Genomic DNA, 23,942 nt, shown 5'->3' with positions numbered 1-23,942 from the left:
TCAAATGATTTTCTGAAAAAATATATAAAATAATTTATGCCTATAGAACTATACGTTAAAATATGTAATTAACATAGTTTTGAATAATTTTATTATATCGTGAGTATAATGCAAGAAAGTTTGTTTTTTTTTATTTCGCGCAAAGCTACACCAGGGCTATCTGCGCTAGCCGTCCCTACTTGTAAGACCAGAGGGAAGGCAGCTAGTCATCACCACCTACCGCTAACTCTTGGGCTACTCCTTTACCAACGAATGGTGGGATTGACTGTCACATTATAACGTCCCCACGGCTGAAAGGGCGAGCATGTTTGGTGCGACCGGGATTCGAGCCTGCGAGCCTCGGATTACGAGTCGAACGCCTTAACCCACCTGGCCATGCCGGTCCAAATGTAAGGAAGAATATCGGACTTTGTTTTGACTATACGCGGAAATGAATAACAGTGTGAGAGGCAACTGAGAAAGAGGCACCTGAGAGTCGTCAATGGAGGAATTTCTTGAATATTCTGGCAAACTGAGCACGCAAGGATTTCGTTATTCCCGAGCAAATGAAGCAAAAGTGATACAATTCGTTACAATAATAATGAGAACAAAGAGGATGTATGAAAAATATATTTGGAATTTTACACTAACATAATACAATCAATATTTGAAGTTATCAAAAATGTATGTTTTTTACGTATTAAACTTCCAAGTAAACTTAATTTCACAGCATAAATCTATTGTACTGAGTTGATTGTAGGGTATTTCACATCGAACTATCAAAATATTGAAATATTACAATAATTCAAGATGTAAATGGCAAATTCTGACTAAAATTTTGGAATTAACACCAACAAATTACCCTGAATCACTTAAGTTTTCTCCGGTAGCTCATGTTTTGTTGTCCAATGTTATGAACAAGATTTGGATACTTCACTTTTCCCTCGACAGTTGCTCTCATTCTTTAATAACTTACAAAAAAAAAATGATATATGACACTTAATACTATACTGATTTGTTCATTTTTTTGTTTTTGCTGTAAAGCACAACGCTTCATACGGTTAATAATGCGCAGAAAACATTAAAAAAGCAAAGTCTCATTAACCAAAAAGGGCGACTTTTAAGCATCGTGAGGCAAGCCCTTTTAAAAAGGTTAAAAATTCAAATGCTGTTTTATTTCTGTTCAGTTAGTTTTATTTAAAATAAACAGAACACTTTAATGATTTAAAAATAAGCAGTGAATATTTTGCGTATTAACACTTAATAGCATATTACAACTATTATATTGTTTACTGTAAAGTCCTACAAGACTCTATGTTCTATTTACTTTAAATCTGAATTGTTTCTTCTCTTCTGATACTTCGAAGCAAACAAAGTGTAAAATCAGGTGTATCTTTTCACAGTTGACTATTTTGATGAGAGAAAAAAAGAGCACTTTATGGGCATAAGAAAATGAAGGCAAGGCTTGAACCCACCAACCCCCCCCCCTCCTGTGCATGTCAGTATAATGGAAAATTGAGCTGTGACAATAACAAGTATCGAAACCAAGTTTTAAGCCGACAGACTTACAGTTGAGACACTGGAGGTGGGGAAGGGTATTCTTAGATCGAAAGCTTCAGTTAAATGTAAAATATTTATAGCAATTCCCCCTATCTTAAAAATATAAACAAGTTAATGGTCGACATAAGTATGACATTACTTATCAGGTTATTTACCATATTTTTATGTTTACTTTCTTTCCCGTACCTGACATGGCCAGACGCTTATGGCGCTCGACTCGTAATCTGAGGGTCGCGAGTTCGAATCCCTGTCACACCAAACATGCTTGCCCTTTCAGCGGTGTGAGCGTTATAATGTTATAGTCAATCTCACTATCCATTGATAAAAGAGTACCCCAAGAGTTGGTAGTGAGTGGTGATGACTAACTGCCTTTCCTCTAGTCTCACAATGCTAAATTAGGGACAGGCAGCAATCTGAATCATGAATACAGAATGGGGGTTTATAAACATATTCCATACAGGTTAGTGAGGCAGTCTGCCAATAAATACTGGTACATGTGGCAATGTCTGGAAGTAGGAAACTTTGGTTTTGTATGCATATACATTAAATTTTACAGTCTCTCAAAATTGTTTGTTTTGTTTTTGAATTTCGCACAAAGCTACTCGAGGGCTATCTGTGCTAGCCGTCCCTAATTTTGCAGTGTAAGACTAGAGGGAAGGCAGCTAGTCATCACCACCCACCGCCAACTCTTGGGCTACTCTTTTACCAACGAATAGTGGGATTGACCGTTACATTATAACGCCCCCACGGCTGAAAGGGCGAGCATGTTTGGCGCGACGGGGATGCGAACCCGCGACCCTCGGATTACGAGTCGCACGCCTTAACGCGCTTGGCCATGCCGGGCCTCTCAAAATTGTTATGTGGCACAAAGTGAATCAGTCACTGAGAACACAAGCAGTAAGCAAACTCTGAAAGAGAATGCAGGTTGGTAAAGCATTATTTGAAGAAAGAGTCCGCCTATCAGAATGTTTTAGATTTTACATTGAAATATTCGACAGGTAGTGGATTTTATGGGAAGAGGTAATAGTAATACCAAGACTTACACCATACGCGTAGGAAAGCATAATTTCACTTGTGTTTCACAGATATTTACTAAAAATACTGTAATTGGTTCACACTGAAATATGAATGAGTAAGGTGAAATATTAGGGTTCTCAAAAAAATATAATAAATGTATGTAGATATATTTTTCAAAGTAGTAATGAAAACTATTAACTGTTTCTTTCCGAATGAAGGTTAAGGGTTCAAATGTTAATGATGAACAGGCGAACAATCTCAAAGCGTTCTCTTATTGTTGAACATTATTTCAGAAATGAATGCTCCACCATTGTTACTCAAAGAACATACTGTTAATAAGTTGGTGTTAATGTTACTTTTTCTAAGCGTTTCGAAAACAGAACTTGTGGTTTCAGCAAAATGAAGCCATCTGTCGTACAGCTAGAGCAACAATGGCAGGATTTTTCTTCAACTGGGTAGTTTTTATCAATAGAGATATAAACTGGCCTCAATGGTCTTCGAATTTGTTGGCAGTAGGCTTCTTTATGTGGAGCGACTTAAATGAAAAGTTTATATTAACAAGCCGCGAATACTACAGGACTCGAAATAAAACATAAGGACAAAAATGAATGACCTTACACGTGAATTTGTATACCATCAGATTTTGTTGTTGTATTACTGCGGCACAAGATACATTATAGAAAGCAACATTAGTCATTTCTCATGGACAACAGAGCAATATCCTCATCGACTTGTAAACTGTTTCTTTATTTGTGACAGACTCTATCGGAGTTCAGAGCGGAATAGACTCATGTTCTTTGACAAAGTATCCGTCGAACCTCCTCTTTATCAGACCGTACCCATTTCCTTTCATGGAAATATGTATTATGAAAATTATCACAGGAAAGATGGGAAGGATAAAGTTTGTTGCTGTAACTATGGTAACTGTTGCTAAATACGTTTGTTCTTCCTAAGCAAACGTAAAGTTTTTTCATTCTTTAGTGAATGTAACATGATTTCAAACTCGTTGAATCAGCGCTTTATACAACCAGAAGGGCATATGAACTAGAGGAAGAGTCAAACACGTTTAAGCTGTGATCTATATGAAACGTAGTTAGGTCTAAGAGAAGTTCTATCTTGGTAGCTAAATTTTGATGATATTCCATAAGTCCCCGATTGCCATCACCCTGCTGTTCAGATACAGAAAATAGAACTGCCGTTATCTGGTGCTCCCCGATAAAGTAATTGAGCCTTAATAAAGTATGGAATTGTTATGACTGAGGATTATTATTGTAGTGTACGGCTGAGTGAGGCAACCTCAAAAATACTTTTAATGATGTTTGACAACCAGAAAAAATTTCTGTTTTGAGATTAAAACATACAGCAGGCAATTTATTTTCTAAAAGGCGAATGGCGTTAATGAATGGCCACATTATTTTAACAATCGTTGCGATTACTTGTGTGGGTTTCTAACTCTAAAGTCTCGACTCCTTCTCCATTTCTTTCAATGTAGACTCGGGTTCTGTTTTGTGTAACAATCATATGGTAGCAGAAGGAATATAGCGTTAACTTAGGATAGCCATGAACCATAATCAAGGTAGTGTCAACTTATGACAAGAGTAGACTGGATATAAGTCAAGTGCAAGACTCGACCAGTGTTGACAGAGCTAGGACAACAGGAAAGACAAACTTTATTTTACGTAAGTTTGTATATGCAGTACATGATAATCATTTTATTTTTTTTTTTTTTTGGACTTTGCTCCTATGAGGAAGTTTAGGGCAGTTTGTCGATGTAAATGACAAACATTTACAGGGTTCTCTGTAACTTAAGTTACATCTTAACAAATGTATCGTGTTAAGATACGACCTTAACACACGCTTTTGATTAGGTTTTTCAGACCTATTGAAATTTGTTTGACACTACATTTTTAATCCTACCTTATGCTATTTAAGTTCAAACTCATAACCATACTGGTTATTATTGTTTCAACTAGGCAATTGTGAAACATTATTTTATAAGTTGCGACAAAACACATTATCTGAGTTAAAATGAGGATAAAGCCAAAGTTATCTATGGCCAAAAAGAAGCCAATGGGAAGGAATCCTCACCCGGTGGATACCTCTGTCATCTAGATGTTTCTTGTGGCCCAAGTACTAACACAGAGAGGTGTTTCTGTTATCAGGATCTTTAATGTAATATCTATAGTGATAGTACTCTTGATCTTTAATGTAATATCTATAGTGATAGTACTCTTGATCTTGAGGCGGACATCAGAACAAGTGATACAATGATAGCGGGTTTTGTAATTGTTTTCATGTGTTCTAGCCATGGTGTCTCTATAGAAAACATGTATATATAATGTGCCGTTTTTATCATTCGTTCCCTTTACCTAACAAAATTAAATCTTTGTTTCTAATGTGTTTGTTTTTATTTTTCCAAAAAGGTTTGATAAAATATCGATATGTAATTTTCCTTTCGTTATCAATGTTAAGACATGAAAGGTTATTCACTATTTTACTTTGTAATGTTAGTTTTGAAAAAGGGTTGTTTTATTTTGCAGTTTTCATTTGATGTCAAGTTTTTAAAATTTTTCTATGTATTGCATTATTTAAGGGATTGTTTAGAATACTGGTACCTGTTTGGATTAGGGTTTGTTGGGACCCCTAGAACTCATGGTTCCTTGTGCACTGCACACCTTATATGACCGTCACTACGCGTTACTATTATTTTTAGAATGAACTCGACGATATCTGTTTAATTATAATCGTAAGTCCTAATTTTAAAGCTGACTTTTGTAAATACCTGAATTTTTCATAATTTTAGTTATATGTTCTCATAAAAAATGTTGTGCACCTGCTATAGCTTCTTATATCTTCTTGTTCCAATTAGCGTACAAAATGATTAAACAAGTTTCTCTGCATTAATCGAACGCAAAGATGAAACTCAAAATAACATAAACCGGTTTCATAGGTTAATATCTAGCCTTGAATCTTAGTACTACTTCACATCAACATGGCATGCTTCCAATGAGTTTGTACAGATATTCCTGAGTGATTATTATCCTTCTTTAACTGCTTCAAAATATTCATATTCCGACTTTGGTTTGCGATCTTTCGTTAATCGGTTTAACTCAGTCCGTAAATGTTCAATCTGATTGATATCAGGTGATTGATCTGGCCATTCCATAACATCCATTATCTTATTTCTATGATATCTTTTAACGATTCCATGACTGCGGAGAAACTTGTGTGATAATTTTGTAGGCTAGTTGTAACAAGAAGAACTAAGAAACTTCATCAGGTGCACGACACGTTTCCTGAGAATATGTAACTAAAATAATGAAAACTTCAGGAATTTACAAAAACAGTGTTAATATTAAGACTTGAGATCATATTTGAACAGATATCGTCGAGTGTGGTCTAAAAACATATAGTTTTGCATGTTTTTCTGTTATCTAATAAAATATATAATAAATTAACAACAGTTTCAATGCGGGTCTCTTTTTGTCCGTTCTCTGTATATATACATATATGTGTGTGTGTGTGTGTGTGGGTGGGCAGGTTTTAAATTTAGAAAGGAGTTACAAAATCTCAGTTAAAAACAATGATTAGTGCGTGTCCTAATGTTCTGATCATATATGCCTGGCCTGTCACAAACCCAGCTGCTTTCCGTGGCCCTTCGATGCATGAAACAATGATATTATAAAATCACTTCAAATTGTTTTCGGAACAAACATTAACTCAAATTAGTTCAGGTAACAGTGATTAACAAGTATGTTGTCTTTTCAGCCCAGGTTTGGTTCCCTTATACACACACATACACACACACACACAGAGGCGTGATGATATTTATCTTTTAAGATTTTTAAAACATTTATTTAATTTTACATATATTTTTCACAGTTAGCAAAATTGGTCATTAGGCAGCAAAAGCTTCAAAAATTTCCTTCAGATGCAGTCTTTTGCACAAGAGAGAAAACTGTCTTGGAACTGAATGGTCGAGTTTAGTATCTCAATCCAATTTATCTTAATATTATGAAACAAACCATTAGGAAAAGGAGGAAGCTTGCATCCATCCATTACGAAATAGTCCACTTCATGGTGTTGAAACCCCTTCATTGCACTTTGTAATACTTCCACGTTTCGAATTGTTTTACAGAAAGCCACAATTTCGATGTCACTCTCATTGCGAGCATCAGATTGAGAACGAGGTACCTCCAGACACATACAGGGGTGAATGTGTGGTTTAAGGGGGCATTTATGAAGAATTGGGGGAAATGTAGTGGTACATATGCAGATATCACACAGAAGACTAGGTAGAAAAGCAGCAAGAAGTACCCTAGTTTTCTGCATGGCTGATATTCCACTCTCTTCGGTATTGTTTAATATCTGGAACAAATATATATACAGACATTAAGAAATTAAAGTTATGAAATTCAAACACATTTGTTTCTAACCTTTAAAATAGTACACACTAATTAACTTTCACATTCCATTTTCTTTGTATAATAGTGTTATATAATAAAACCTATTAATTTTGTGTTGAGAATTGTCACCTAAGACGCATAATTATAATTTATATTGTAAAAAATAATGTAGACAAAGTGAACGTTTTGATAATGGCCACTACGGACAGCACTATTGAAACTGTCTTAAAACACAGTTTGAGATTAAATAGGCCGATGTGCACAATCTTCAGAACATACATACCTGGTGAAGTTTATAAAGATATAGCGATCAGATGGTATCACACGGTTAAAATAATGTAATCCTACGATTTAATATTTCTTAATTTCTTTCCTTAAAATAGTAAAACAAAAACACCGAAAACAATATATAATTAGAACTACCAGCAGTTCATAGATAAAATAGCTCTAAAAGGGTTAAAATTTCAGACGAGCATGTTTTTTTTTAGTTAAGGGACGAATTTTCGTGATTCTGTTGGACCAATATTTGCAAAGATTCTTACTGTTTCGTTAGTTAAAAAACTGTATCACATTTTTGGATTGATTTTCGTATTTAAAAAGGAAAACCTATAACTTACACGTATGAAAATACTGTTTTAACATACTATTCAATTCTTCATGCTTCAACTCCTATTTTTAAATTCCTTTTATTAACGATACAAAAATAAACTACAAGCAGGAATGTAATTTTTAATTACTGATTTGTAAATCACACGATACACAAAGTTGTATTTGAACTGTACGACCTTTTATGGTTCACAGAGCCCTCGATATATCGATAGACTTTTCCATTACCTCCCATTACTTTTATAGCTGCCCCCAAGGGAGGTATGTATGAAAAGAAAAAACGAGTTAGAATATCACTCATGGCACCTGAGCACGTGTGCCAAGTTCAGTCTTGTTAGCTTGTGAGTTGGGGTATGAACACAGTTTCAAACATGATGCCCCATGGATGTTGAGAGCGATATGAACATAAAATATGATGTCAGGTTCGAGTTCTGAGACCATGCAAACAGAATCTTTTCCAGAACGTTCTAGCACTCTCCTCGGTACCTTATTGATAGGGGGCTACACCATATGAATAACGACACTCCAGAACCATCCTAAGTTCGTAAGCAAGTTTGGTTCTGCTACCTCCAAAGCGGTATTAGCATTTTACAGACTAACAAGCAAGTTCACAGACATATAATGTGACTTAATATACGGTTCATTGTGTAAGTAAACTTCATGAATTAATCTCATTGGCATACTAATGAAATATTCCGTTGATACTTACAAATCAACAAACACCATAAAAATACTGCGAACTCCATTTTTAGCCGCGGTATAGCGGCTTACATAGTAGTTTCGAGGTTTTTTTTCAAGTATTAATACAAGTCATAGCTAATATCTGCATCTCTTGACCAATGTGAGATCTATTCACAGTTGTGACTACTGGGAAATCCCAGAGTTTAGATACACGTGATAAGCACAACACAGATAGTCCACTGTGTAGCTTTAGGCCTTAAAATAAAAAGAAACAGAAATAACAGTCATGTTAAGTAACTTGTTTGAACATTATTTGTTTTTTGATTTTCGCGCAAAGCTATACAAGAGCTCTGTGTGCTAGTCGTCCATAATTTAGTAGTGTAAGACTAGAGGGAAGGCACCCACTGTCAACTCCTAGATTAGTATTTACCAACGAATAATGAAATTGACGGTCACATAACGTCCCCACGGTTGAAAAGGCGAGCACGTGAGGTGGCAAGGGGATTCAAGCCCGCGGCTCTCAGATTGCAAGTCTAGCGTCCCGACCACCTGTTCACTTGAACACTGAAGCAAGAAAATAGCTTTAATAAGGCGTATTTTATGAACAACGCTTTATAAGGAAAATGCTAAATACATTGGAGGAGGGAATTCTAAGGTGACGCTGTCACTTTACTTCACTGGGGAAACACTCGAATAACAAGCCAAACAAGTAAAACTTAAAAGTAATTGAATGCATGGTTCAGAGCGAAATGTTCATAACTTGTTTTTTCTGAAATTAATAATTTATTTTTAATAACAGAAATGTATAGACAGTAGTGTATTACGTTTTTGGTTATGATATAGTAAAGTATCATGCGGTTGTTTCCATTTTTCTTGCTTCTGCTTAACAGTGTTCATTCCCCTTGTTTAACGGGATTGTGTGTCTACAGAGCTCAAATGAGGGTTTCTCTGTTTAATAGTATTATTGCACACAATAACCCTTTTACAGTCCATTTGTTTTGAGTGTAGTATGAAGAAGCTCAAATGTAAGCTACTCTAACTAGTATCATGACAAGTAGTGATTAAGGATAGGTTTAGCTGGGTGAAAGCTGTATCAGCTATTATAGTCACTATAGCTTGTTTTCTTTATGAATTAGAATCTTTGTTGCGCATAAGGCCATTTAAACAATTAATATATATCTTTAACATATCACTGTTGTCTGCTGATGCTGCAACAGAAGAAATATACAGAGACACCGCGTTACTAAAATGTTTTAAATTGTTTGTTTTTGAATTTCGCGAACGAAAAGTTACTCGAGGGCTATCTGAGCTAGCCGTCCTCACCACCCACCGCCGACTCTTGGGCTACTCTTTTACCAACAAATAATGGGATTGATCGTCACATTATAACGTCCTCACGGCTGAAAGGGCGAGCATATTTGGCGCGACGGGGATGCGAACCAGCGACCCTCAGATTACGAGTCACATGCCTTAACACGCTTAGTCATGCCAGGCCAAATCAGGAGCAAGAGAGATGATTAAAAGTTAAACCGTAAATTAACCTCGACCCTTTGAGAGGAAAAAAAACATGACCAAAAGCTAAGGAGTAAAATTAATCTTGACCCTTTGAGAGGGAAGAGGTGTTTAGTAGTACTTATTAACAGTCATTTCAAATTGAGTTTATGAGAAACTTGTTATTTTATACTGGCTTGATGAAACCTTTCAAGGGCCTCATGTGCCAGCGCCTAGCGACGCCTACTGACACAAAATACAAAATTCTGTGGCATTTTCCTATGTAAGGATATTTTTATTATTATCTTAATTATGAAAATTGTTACTTCTGAGCATTAAAAGGTAAAATTCTTAAAGCGTACATCTAAATATTATTAAGTTAACTAGGAAGGAAAATAATTTGTAATTAAGCTATCTGACCATTTCAGTGATGGAAAAGTAATTTTGGATAGGTTTGATGAACAGAGTAATATTTCTATTAGACTACACAATACAGAGCCACTATGTCCGCTCACGTGCTTCATAAATGTTATGGTGTATTAGCTTAAATACAAAATTCTAGAAAGATGAAAATTTTCAGGCAGTTCCAAGTTTCTGAATCTTATAAAAGTATTTCAGTTGTTTTTGTTTATACAAACGCGAGAGATATCTCTACTAATCAAATATTAAGTTGGTTAGTGGAGGCGTAAGTTCGGTTTCAAAAATTGGGGGGAAGATATAGTGGTTGATTGGGGTTTGTTATGCAAGAACACGCACTATGACTCAATATTATTTTTGTTAAAAGATGAAGGGCATTTTCCCTGTACCCATTATAAATTATATCGAAGACAATTTGCAAATATCAGAAAAAAACAAAGTAAAATTTGAGATATTTTCATTATTAACTAACATAAAAAAATGAAGCAAGGTTTCTCTGTGAGACCGATAGACTATGGTTAGTGTTTTGCTCACCTTTTTCCACGGTATACCCAGGGCCCGTGGGTTTTCTCTGAGCCTGGTTTTGCACAGGTGGCGAGGACTAGAGTAACGATCTGAGGAGATGCCTAGTGCCTAGATGCTTCGGGAAATGAATTGTCTTGGCCACAGTGAGAAACCTAACCTTGCCTCATTTTTGTTCAGCCCTCGATCAAGTTTTGAAATTTTGGGACGAAGGGAAATCGGTAATTAACATCCAAATACCTGTCAGGTACAGAAAAAAAATACTAAAAAAATTCAACAATAATCGGAAAGAAACTAGATGATTTCTTCTAGTAATTTCGGTAAGTCTTCGGATTTTCAACGCTAAAATTAGGGGTTTGATTCCCCTCGGTGAACACAACAGAAGCCCGATTTGGCTTTACTGTAAAATACACACATTAGCGCCCCTAGTGGCACAGTGGATTTACGACGCTAGAAACTGAGTTTCGATATCCGTGATGGGCAAATCACTGATAGCTCATTGAGTAGCTTTGCGCTTAACTTCAAACAAATCATGCACTAGTTATTCCAATTACCTTGAATTCATCGTAGGTCTCGCAACAGAATAGGTGCACAGTTCTGGCTTTTGTTAATAAAACGATTTTTTTAGAAGTAATAGTGAGATAAATATTGACCGAACTAGACAATAGCATCATACTTTTTGTGGTCTACAGTTCGTTTTAATATGCTAATAATCATAGTCTTAGATCAATTTTATATTATTTGTCCTTGTTGAAGACAGGTGTACCTGTCGAAAACGTCAAAATGTTTGTTATTCTTTATGTGTGTGTGTGTATATATATATAATAATATAAATGTAACATTTGATTAAATATTTCAGCTTTACTATTAAGCCCTGTAAGTTATATTCATAGTTAGTTGTTCTAGCAGAAATCGTCTGCTCAAAACTACATTTCAGTAGATCTCAAGTTATGTTCTCGCCTCTCTGAACATGATTTACCATATGAAGCATTGAGGCCCGGGATGGCCAAGCGTGTTAAGGCGTGCGGCTCGTATTCTGTGGATCGCGGGTTCGCATCCCCGTCGCGCCAAACAGGCTCGCCCTTTCAGCCGTGGGGGCGTTATAATGTGACGGTCAATCCCACTATTCGTTGGTAAAAGAGTAGCTCAAGAGTTGGCGGTGGGTGGTGATGACTAGCTGCCTTCCCTCTAGTCTTACACTGCTAAATTAGGGACGGCTAGCACAGATAGCCCTCGAGTAGCTTTGTGCGAAATTCAAAACAAACAAATGAAGCATTGAGTTGAAAGAGGGCTTCCTGTAGTCTAAACAATCCCATAGTTTGATGTAAGTTGTTGCATTTTGTTCAAGTATAAAAGTAAAGCACAAAGATTCGTGTGTAATAAGTAAAACACTACACTACTGCAAATTATTGTACGTATATTAAAAATGCAAAACTGATGAGACAGAACCAGTTATCATTTAACAAAATAATCGCATATGTATGTATCCATTATCAACCGTTCTCTGTGCTCAGCGCTCGACTTCATTCAAAAAACCAGAGCTTGAAATACTTTGAAGTACACACAGGCCTAGAGAAAAAAAATATACGCTACACAATATTACTTCCTAAAGTTAGGTGTGCAGTATTCCTTATCAACTTCAGGTAGAGAGAATCACTCCTATTTCTGCTCTCAATCTGTTCCTTAGTATCTAAGAAGAAAAAGCACATTAGGGGTTCAGTAAGTTTCTTATTTACGTATAGCTTTGTTTATAAATGGATTCAACATTAGCATTTTGTATATGACCATAACTTAAACCTGAAATAGGTCAAACTATCGAAGAATAGTTTTGTTTGTATGATGCTAATTATTGAGTGAGGAAATGTTTTTCTACTCTTCTTGAATATGATAGTAAAGCTAGACCTCGACAAGAAAGAGCGGATTACACAAGTGTAATTTTTGTAAACATATTTTTAAGACTAAAACACTTTTCATTCATGAAATCGAGAGTATAGGGTAGAAGCCTTCACGACACTCCAGCGTTTGTTCAATTTGCACAAACTCGTAGGAGAACGTGTGGGCGTTCTTTGTGTATAGTTTTCGCACGAGACGTGTAATCACGGTGGTTGCGAATAATCAAAGTTTTCAATGAAGAAACAAGATAAAGGAATTATTGTGTTTTTAGAAAACACATACACACATCATTACTCATACACGCAAAATGGCGGTTCTTATTCATATTCGAGGATATGTAAATAAATAAAAGAGTGCTCACTGAAATTCTGGGGTCGAAACGTCCATCTGTTGTAAAGCTCACGTGTCGTGGTTCCTCCTTGAGTCATTTATCCCAATAAAATAAAACTCTTTACGAGATCAAAATATCTCGACTCATGACGTTGAAGATGGTGTTTAACATAATGTTTCAAATATGTTTCTAGCAAGCGTACATACACGGAGACACAGAAATACAATACTAGTTCCCCTCATAATAATGTAAACTGCTAACAGGTGTGAGTTACACCTTTGAAGGTCAATGTGCTTCCTTTTACAGATGACTAAACACATACATGTGCTTAATTATCATAGGATCTATACACTTAGTTTCTTGGAATTTTTTACTAGGTTAGAGAGAAAGTATTGCACGAAAATAATTCAAAAGCCGACCAAACTAAATTATTTTATCGTTCATATACAATAAAAACGCCATTTTGAAACTTTTTGAAAATGAATATTTTTAACAACTTGCTTCTTATCGGGCTTTTACAAGCTATATAGACAAATTTTTCCTAGTTTTCAGATGATAAGGTCAGTGTTTTATTGGGATTAGTTAACCCTTAGTAACATGCTTAGCATGTAATATGATCATTTTTCCCCCCAAATCTTTCTTGATAAAGGTAGCAGTGAAAACATTTTTAAAATAACAGAAGTTTATAGTGCTCAAATAAGAAAAGTTTCTACTTGGTTAACTTAGTATATAATGTTGATAGAACAATGTTTTTAAAACACAGTTGTTTAAATTCTTACATATTTAATTAAGTAAGAAGTTATCTAAAACAGAACAGCCACAGAACAGAAAGTAATTTTCGTATTCTTTTGCGTATATGATTATTTAGTATAAAGAATTAGGAAATAAATGTTAGATAATTGCATTAGAATCGAGTGTAATGAGGAAAAAAGGCGGAGCAAACAATACTTTCATATCCTCTGCGTGAAGTTTTTTTGTGCCTATTTTCCTTTTTATTGTGTTCATCTTAAAAGAACAATAACGGGTTATGGTGGTAATCTGAAATATCATTTATACCACGCACGAGCTACAGAATTATGTTGCGCAACGTTTACGCAACGCTTCACTACAGGTCTTAGTTCTATTGTTAATGTAGGTGGATTCGTAAATTTAGTTTTATAGGTCAAAGTTCATGGTAGACCAACCGACGCAGAACAATCACTTCTTCACGAATACACGCGTACAGCTTACAGGAATCAAGGCGTAAGTCGAATATGCGCTAAAACTACCGACCAATAAGTGTGGGGCCATGAAAAAAAACTTGTAAGTTAACTACTTACCAGTAGAAAATTAAGATGTCCGTTGTCAGAGACTGTTGCTGCATAAAGCTGTGTTTTGCGTTAACCAGTTAAGCTCAAGTCTTGCTTTTATGATATAAAATAGAGTTAAACTTAAATATGCGTGAAATACAAACGAAAAAGGCCATTCCTTTATAAGTGAACCATAAACTGAAATTTGACCGATATTAACTTCAAATAAATTGCATACAGAGCAACAATAACTAGACATATGGATAAGTCAACTTTTGATTACTGTTGTAAATTATGTACAGTTTATACTAGGAAACTTTTATGAGTGGTTAGGGTGCTTAATTTATAACTTGCGGGGCGCGAGTTCGAATCTCATCAGCGAACGTGCTCGTTCAAAAGTGAGAGTTTGTTTTGTTTTTGAATTTCGCACAAAGCTACCCAAGGGCTATCTGCGCTAGACGTCCCTAATTTAAAAAGTAAGACTAAAAGGAAGGCAGCTAGTCATCAACACTCACCGCCAAAACTTGGGCTGCTCTTTTTAACAAACGAATAGTGGAAGTGACCGTTATACTACGGCTGAAAGGGTGAGCATGTTTGGTGTGACGGGGATTCGAACCCCCAACCCTCAGATTAAGAGTCGAGCGCCTTAACCACCTGGCCATTTAAGGCAAGAAAGTAACTCTAATAAAACAGTTTACGAGCAATGTTTTATAAAAAATATCTATATTGAACTAGAAAACTAACTTTGGTTAGCCGAGAGCCCTATCTATCTGGACATGCTGGGCGAAAGTAAGAGATTTCATGGCTCGATACAAAACATAAAATGGTATTGTTAAAACTAATGCTTCAGAATATTGTAATTTAATTCAAAAACATTTTGTATACCACCTAACGTTTTGTATAAATTTATCTAATAAAAGATACAAAACATGAAAATAAATATAACTGAAGCTATCTTATTGTAAATAGACACGACATTCATACACACAACATAAAGTTATCTTTAAAAGATGACATTTCGGCAAACAGTAGCATAAAATACTCACACCCTGAATCAGGATTTTAAAATATCCCCTCATGATTCAAAAACGTATGTATGTACTGATCATTCTTTTTCATTATCCCCAATTACTTCTGTAGCTACCCCAAGAAGGTCCGTCCCCTAAAACAAATCTCGTACGGACACCCACGCGTAGTATCTCAGTACGTGTTATGTAAATAAGAGCAACCCCTTGGCCACCTCGAGTCAGTCTACTGAGTTTGATAATGGTAGCTTCAAACTGTGAGAAGAGTTTGTAGATAAATTCACAAACACACAAAGTGAATTAGCATAGGACTCAATAGAACTCTATTATGAAAAACCAAATATGAACCACTGATTGTCCAACATTTTAATGACGTAAGTATCTTGCTGAGAAATATTTTTATCATATGTTCCCGTTCTTATCTATCCCACTAGACACATTTCAAGATACAGTAAATGTCTTAAGCAACTAGCAAAACTACAAAAAATTATTGTTACTGCCTTGAAATACACAAGATAATTTCTTTTATAGGTTGTTTAGGCAGAGTATTCATGATGAAACTTTGTAGAATGGACGGCAACTGCCTGTTGTGGAGACACAAGTGTAGAGGACGACATGACATGAAGACGATATGCGGAAGACTTTCGAAACGTCGTCTTCTACACTTGTGTCTCCACAACAGGCAGTTGCCGTCCATTCTATGAAGTTTCAACACAAGATAACTGTTTCAAAAGTTGGATACAACGTTTTATTTTACAACACATCTCTGAGTAAATCGGGCCAATTGTATAATTTTGGTAACAAAGTATGACTCATACGAGATACTGAAATTCGTAAAAGTTGAAATGTAATGTAATGAGCTGTAAGGTCTGATATGATTTGCCTTTTGCTGTGTTTTTTTCTATGAATAACATTATTACAGTGTTTTTTTATCTCCACAAAGTTAATCATTCTCGTGACTTTGTGAACATACCTATCTGTAAGTAGACATTTTTATTCAAGCCAATTCGCATTTTAATTAGCACCAATAGGCATTCTTCTCTAGCCTCATTTATGGCTTAGTCTCTCTGCAAAATATATCTTGTCATGATTGCATCCATATCTTCTGGACTGATATCACATCATGCATTTTCCTACCTTAGACTTGCAAATAAGCTATGAATCTGTCGCCTCTGACGTCTGTCTTCCAAGGTTCGTGCGAGTTTCGATAATTATTCGCTTTGTGAAAATCTCTATAAATCTCGACTATTCAATGGAGGACTTCCATTAACCAACAGGAAAAGAACATGAGAAAAGAAATCAAGCTTAGAGATTGAGCTGATAAACAACACATGCATGTCTCATATTAAAGTACGTTACTGCAATGCTAGGAGAATTAATTAGTATGTGTGTGTGTGTGGTGGGGATCAAGTGATAAGTTATTTGAGTTTTACAACATCATACTCTTTAGGGGGAAAAGAAATCCCAAAGCTCGACTGTAATATGTAAAAGATAGATCATAGTCTCATTGACTACCAGAAGATGCCTCAAAAAGGATGAAAACTGGTAATCAGATTGGATTCTTAAGTGTCCTTTTCTACATCTACCTTATGGATCTTATTCACCGTAAAAGTCCAATCAGCTCCCGTGTAATACTCTTTGGCGATACTGTTATTGTTTATAGTAGAAGCTTTAGCAAAATTGAAAGTGGAAACGAAATGCAGTCATTTCTAACAGGGTGAGAAAATGACATGACCATCAGTTCTGTTGCAACTACGTTTTTCACACTGAATCACAAACAAGCTGATGAGTACAAATCATCATAATCTTTTGTGGGCATTGCTATTCATTCCTCACGATGAAGTACTTGGGTAAAATCTTTGACAGACAATTCATTTTTACTTATACTAATTATATTAATCACTTAAGTTCAATTTACTTTCCTTAACTATAAAAAACTTGAATATGATATCATAGGTTTTTATAGCCTTAAACATACTTTGAAAATATCTAGAATGATAAAGTCCACGATAAGGGTAAAAGCTATTTTTAACAATAATTTAACAGTAATTTACTATTACCACATGCCATATTTTTGCCACTTTCCAGGTCAGTTAGTACTAAATGTCACTGTTATAAAGCCATGAATTATTTTTTATACTTATGGTACTGATAAGCTTTAGAATAAGCTTATGCAATAGGATTTTTTTTTTTTTTGCTTTCATTTTGTAAATGTACTTGGTATGTATTTCTCAAAACGCCCACCATAGCCAGGTGGTTAAGGCACGCGACTCGTAATCCCAGGGTCGCGGGTTCAAATTCTCCTCACATCAAACATGCTCGCCCTTCAACGTGGAGGCGTTATATGTGACGGTCAATCCTGTTATTCATTTGTAAAAGAGTAGCCCAACAGTTGGTGGTAGGTGGTGATGACTAGCAGCCTTTACTCTAATCTTATACTGTTAAATTCGGGACGGCTAGCGCAGATATCCCTCGTGTAGCTTTGTGCGAAATTCAAAAACAATTTCTCAAAACCTATAATATTTTAAACAAGTTTTACTTTTGATGAATGCTATTTTATATCGTTTTAGTAAAGTCCACATATATAAAATTACTATGATCAAAGGCATTTTATTTCTGATAACATTATTTCTTAGTTAATGGTTTACTTTAAAAAAAGGTTTCACAATTTGTACATCTTTCAGCAGTAGTGATTAAATATCTTTGTAATTTTATCATACTTTTCTTTTAATGGATTTTATTTATTTTATTAACGGAATTAATTTTGGCCATGAAAATGTATAAATATATATAAAAAGCTTTAAAATATTCGACGTTATTGCCTTTATGCAAAGTGGGGTTTATGTAGTTTAGTCATTTGATTGATAGAGTTAATTTTTTTAAAATTTTCTTTCTAAGGTACTACCTCCAAAAGAAGTTGTTTTGACAAACCTGGGTCAATATAAGTTACATATGTACCATTTATCTATTGTTTTCATACTTCAGTGGATTGTAACTTAAACTTATCCTGTTCTTCTTGATCCTGAATTTGACATACATCATATGTATTTTCACAGTTGTTTTGCTGCTTCACTTGACTTTAATATCGTAAGTGAACTTATGTATGTAATCACTCCGAAAAAAAAAATGTTGACGTCAAATACCTTGAAATATTACGTTCTACTTTTGAAATGTTTACTCTTTATAAAAACCTGTATAGTAGACACACTGTAATGGTTTTACTCTTAAGTGTTTATTTTAATATCGTTATTTGTTTTAGTTAAATGTATATTTAGAAATGCATGTAACTTATTGTGTTAAATGTGTGTTTCGTAATTCCCGTATATTATCTAAATTTATAGAAGACACTCGAGTGTAAGAATCAACAATATACTATGTGTGTAAGTAAAATTTTAGGCCCGGCATGGCCAGATGGGTTAAGGCGTTCGACTCGTAATCTGAGGGTCGCGGGTTCGAATCCCGGTCGCACCAAACATGCTCGCCTTTTCAGCCGTGGGAACGTTATAATGTGACGGTCAATCCCACCATTCATTGGTAAAGGAGTAGCCCAAGAGTTGGCGGCGGGTGGTGATAACTAGCTGCCTTCCCTTTAGTCTTACACTGCTAACTTAAGGACGGCTAACACAGATTGTCCTCGAGTTGATTTGTGTGAAATTAAAAAAAAACAAGTAAAATATTGTTGCCAACTGAACTTTCGACAACCTCGCCTAAAGTTTATAAATCAACGCGCCAAAAGACAGTTTTATATCGTTGATTTGCTACAGTTAGTATACTATATACCTCGGAAGCTATAATAGTGATAAGAAACTGGAGAAATTTGATCATAAATTTTTATAGAGTTCGAATATTACAAACCGTTCAACATCAGAAAATTAACTTCAGACGTTTGTATTTTAATGAGGACATTAGATATCTTCATCAGTAAAAAGTTACCTTTTAAAATGCGTAAGGATAGCCACGAATAGAGATAGCTAGCTTTCTCTCAAGTGAATTGTACTTGTGTCTCAACGTCTAATTAATTCGTTCATCGTAAACCGTCGATAAAATATTCAGTTCCAGGCTAAATTGAAGACTCAGTATTGTTTGTGAGATTGTACAACTTTTGTATATAAATTACTATATACAACTCTTATACAGAAAACTGTATGTTGGCAAATATTATAAATCTAATACATACCGGCATTCAAATAACTTTTAAATTGGAATTAAAATTTTAGGCTACTTGAAATCGTAATATGTAGCATAATAAATCGGAGACTTATCCGCGATACGTTATAATACGTAACAATAGATTAAATATTTTTTACTTTCTTTGTATATTGTTACACTTTCATTCGTTATCATGATTGTGTTTTGATTGAATAATGTTTCTGTTTCAAAGGAACTTATTTTTTCATACAAGTATGGATATTTTTTTGAATAACGGTATTTTTTATATTATATGATACTTTCTGAGTTTGTTTCTTGTTAATTAAGATAACTGTTAAATTTCAAATAGTAACCATTCTTGAGAGAGTTTGTTTGTTTGGAATTAAGCACAAAGATACACAATGGAAAAATGGACTATCTGTACTTTGCCCACCATGGATATCGAAATTCGGTCTCTTGCGGTGTAAGTCCCCAGATGTACCGCTGTATCACTGGGGCCGAGAGAGAGAAAAAAAAAACAACTTATATCACTTTTAAGTCATACAAATATTTATAAAACAACAACAGGTTACATAAATGTTTTCACATACTACTATTTACTAACTGGTTCCACTTGTAATATTTATAACGCCATTTTTTATGCTTTAAATTCATTTGATTAAAGACGTGCTACTAAAAATAAATATTTTATATTCTGAGACTACAGACAAACCCTTTCGTTTTAACAATTGTTCCAGGAATATAGGTAAAGCGGCCAAGAATAATACAGATAATAACGTATTGAGGATTGCTTTATAGCCTACATACGTGAGGTGTGTTTGTAAAATCTTGATAAACTGAAATCGATACCCCCTATAAACTAGTATCGGTCACACAAACAGAGCAATAATAATTAAAACCTCTAAACTAAATGACTTATGTTCTCTTTCTGATAAACAGCTAAACAGAAGCTTTTATTCGTCGAAGCATAGTTGAGGAATCAATTTGTGTTAAAATATGCACAAGGAAACCAATAATAATAGCACTTCATAACTTGGCTTGGGCTTTGAATTATTGGTTTGACATTGAGGAAAGCACTCGTTTATACTAGAATAAGATTTCTATACTTCTATCGTTCAACTGTGCAGAAAGCAATAACTAGAGAAGTGAGTGAAGATTGTTTTTTATTATTATTTGATATATTATTCAGATACTAATACTTTTTATGGTTATTCACAGTAGGCTTTATGATAAAACACGTGGCACTGACGACAATTTGTAACTAATTTTTGAACTGTCAATAAACTTTATCTTAATCTCCAAAAATAATTCAACGTTAGCAACCAACTTAGAGAACTGCTATTTACGAAACTGATAAAAACTTAAGATTTGCAATCTGAACACAAATTCTTGAGTGTATACGATAAATAGTGTTGTTTATATTCATACTGTAAAAAATCTAAGTGTAACGCGTTAACGATTACGAGCAAAATACCATTATAAAATACTGTTAAGTGAGAAATACTGTTGACTGACGTTAAAAGCATGGAAAGTTATGTCGGCTTATGCGTAGAGACACGTGGTATGACCAGTTAGAAATTAAATACACGAGACTGTTGGAGAGTTAATACTCCAGAAAACTTGTATCTAAGCAAGTCGAATTCAAAAGAATATATTCTCTCTTCGCTTGACAAGTTTTTTAACCCTTAAGGCCAACAGGCGTGCTAACAATGCATATGTTAGGTGTCTACGAAGCCATTTGTATAAAGTTTAGTGCAGCAGCCGTACGCTTGATGTATAGATTTCTGATCAAGTTTTTGAACTGTATTTATTGGAAGTTGAAACTTAAAATTTTAGTTTTGTAAAGTTAAGGATTAAGATTGTAAGGTGAAAAACAACAATCAAAACTGCAAAATAACATTATTTTTATAGAGTTTTTTTGTATTATATACAGATGTTTCAACAGAACCTTGGTCTACTTTCGTCAGGTTCAATTGACAAATTAATAAAAATTGTACCGTGGAGTTTTAATAGCTTTTTTTGTGTTATCTTACAATATGACGAGGAAATTTCCCTTTTTTATGCAAGTAGAGATAAGGATTTATAATTTAAACCGTTGGAATATGACTATAAACTATTAGAGGAACTTAAACACTTAAGTTGTAGCCTAAGACGTAAGACTAGTTTTGCTGACAGTCTATTATATACTACGTACGATATATTCTGTCCCTATAATTATTTATTAAGCTTTATAAGAACCTAGATGCTAGAAAAAATCAAAATAAACGTCGAACTAAATGGTAAAGTATTGAGAGTTTAATCTGATATGTTAGGCCTATAACTCCTTAAGTATAAGTAACAGAAGTTATTTTATTGGTAATAAATAATGTTAGGCCTATAACTCCTTAAGTATAAGTAATAAAACTTATTTTATTGGTAATAATTACAATGATAATGTTATTTCTATTAGTTTTTCGCTGACATATGTCATTCGCGAAATTGTGTAATTCGTATATTTTATGTCACTTTCATTACATATCTAATAAAATAGTTATTTACCGTGCTTTCACACGTTAGAAGAAAACGCAGTTTGTGAGGCAACTCTTTCATATATTTATAGCTAATACAAAAAAGTACATTGTAAAATAAATGTACTATTTGCATATCCTATTAAAGTTAGTTACATTACAGACATCAATGAAATTGCTATTTGTGCACAAGCCAACAGTTGAAATAATTTGATATTAAATTTAAAGTACATGGACGTGTTGTCAAAACGATCATGTAAATAAAGTCACAGTTGAATGGTTTCGGTTGCCATTTGTGAATAACCACGAATGCTCAATAATAAATTATTGATTAGTAAAATGATGTTTGTTTGCTTTTTCTAATTTATTTGTTTTAGCAGTTTTCGTTTTTTGTATCAAAACAGAATTTACGTCCCCAGAAATAAAAAGTAAAATTATAAAGCCCATGAACACTACGGATTAAACCTGGGTATTAAAAATCTCTTAACGATCTATCGAGACATACACAATGGATGTTTTTGAAAACAAATTAATGACACGTACCTGATTAAATACGAATATAATACTACAACAACGAAGTACTGTCCAAGCAAGGACAAGTTTCCAAATTTCTCTTTCCCGTTCTCAACCAGTCTCTTTACCCGTACCCGTACGAGGATGTCGAGCGAAAAACAAGGATTTTCGGTATAAAGGCTTTCGGGCTCTTTCTTCGGCTGATATACAACCTATATGAGAGGGGTTTCTATGTAACACCTGACTGGTTCGTGTAATCACTGAGGGGAGGAGAACTGTTTCGTCACATCCAGACAGCCTTAGTGTTAGCAGGCGCCTTTTCAAACCTGAGCTATAGTAGAATGACTAGTTTCCGAGAAGACCGTATGTAAACACAACTTCCTTTAAAAGAGAACAGTAGATATTCATGAGATCATCCACAGAGCTTCTCAGCACGATGTCCATCGTTTTAGTTTGTTGAAATTGACAACCTGTGCTAATCAGGCAAAACGTTTAGCAGGTTGTACAAACATAAGACTTAGTTACATTTAGTTTCAGTGAAAACTTATGCATTTTGCTAGGCAATAAAAGTGTTTTCTGGCTTTAAAAGTTATTGTTAATAACTTCCGATCAAAAGTAAGCTAATTATAGAGGTAAGATATAAAAAAGTAAAATATAAATTAATGAAGCAAATTCGAAAACACAAACCATCAAGAAGTTCATGAACTAATCCATGACAAAACTACTACTGTTTATCGACCGAGCGTGGTCTGATGGTTAGGGTGCTCTGACTGTGAATCTAAGGTTTCATTGTTCGTAATACTGGCCACAAAAACGTGTTTTGTACCCAGGAGACGTGAATGTGTTATATGAGTAACAGTTAAGTCCCAGTATTCGGTCACACGAGATTTGCCCAAGAGTTGGCGTCAGGTTAACTTTTAATTATTTCGGTGTTGGACACAGTTTCGGAGATGGCCAATATTAAATAGGAGCATGCGTGTTGTAACCTTTCAAAACGATTTTTTCCAGTAATGCATATTTCAAGAGTAATTTGGGCTTCATATATTCTTCTTAATTGTCAAGCTAAAAATTTTATCACTAAATTCGCACTTGCTTCTTTTCATCACTAATGCTGAATATAGATTTTTGTCAAGCATTTGTGTGCTTGTTTTATTGTTAAGAACAAATATGTACAATGGTTATCTATGTTTTACCCAGCGCAGATATCGAAACGCTATCTTTAACGTCATAAACCCACAGACTTTCGGTTCAGCCACGTGGGGAATTCTAGTTTCTCGTTTGCCATATTGTGCCCCTTAGCAGTAAATAGCATGTTTTTGTTTTCACTCGTCCAGGTTATATATGTCTTAGTACTAAATGCAAAAAAAATATTTATTAAATAATTTTGTTTTTGCGTTAAGGTTTACGTCGTTTAGCACTAAATACACACAGTCTTGTAATCATTTGTTAGGAGTGTCACTCACATTTTTTTTTTTTAAAGCTTATTAATTTATGAATATACTTCAGCAAAAATGGGCAATCTTACAGTAAAGTGGCTAAAAGTTCTTTTGGTGGAA

General features: G+C 34.6%; 1 protein-coding gene across 1 annotated transcript; it reads right to left on the bottom strand.

Annotated features, from left to right (window-relative positions):
- Positions 1-6,384: 6,384 nt before the first annotated feature.
- On the bottom strand, positions 6,385-22,597 carry LOC143238530 (uncharacterized). The gene is made up of 3 exons (XM_076478822.1): positions 22,417-22,597; positions 19,800-19,857; positions 6,385-6,924 (listed from the first exon to the last, which is right to left on the bottom strand). Exons 2-3 carry the CDS (start codon positions 19,800-19,802, stop codon positions 6,484-6,486), a joined length of 444 nt encoding a protein of 147 aa, XP_076334937.1. The 5' UTR covers positions 19,803-19,857; positions 22,417-22,597; the 3' UTR covers positions 6,385-6,483.
- Between the last annotated feature and the right edge of the window lie 1,345 nt (positions 22,598-23,942).

This window comes from Tachypleus tridentatus, chromosome 13 (genome assembly GCF_004210375.1).
Source record: "Tachypleus tridentatus isolate NWPU-2018 chromosome 13, ASM421037v1, whole genome shotgun sequence".
Lineage (NCBI taxonomy): Eukaryota > Metazoa > Arthropoda > Merostomata > Xiphosura > Limulidae > Tachypleus > Tachypleus tridentatus.
Note: the sequence above shows the minus strand (reverse complement) of the source record. Positions and strands in the feature narration are given on the sequence as shown.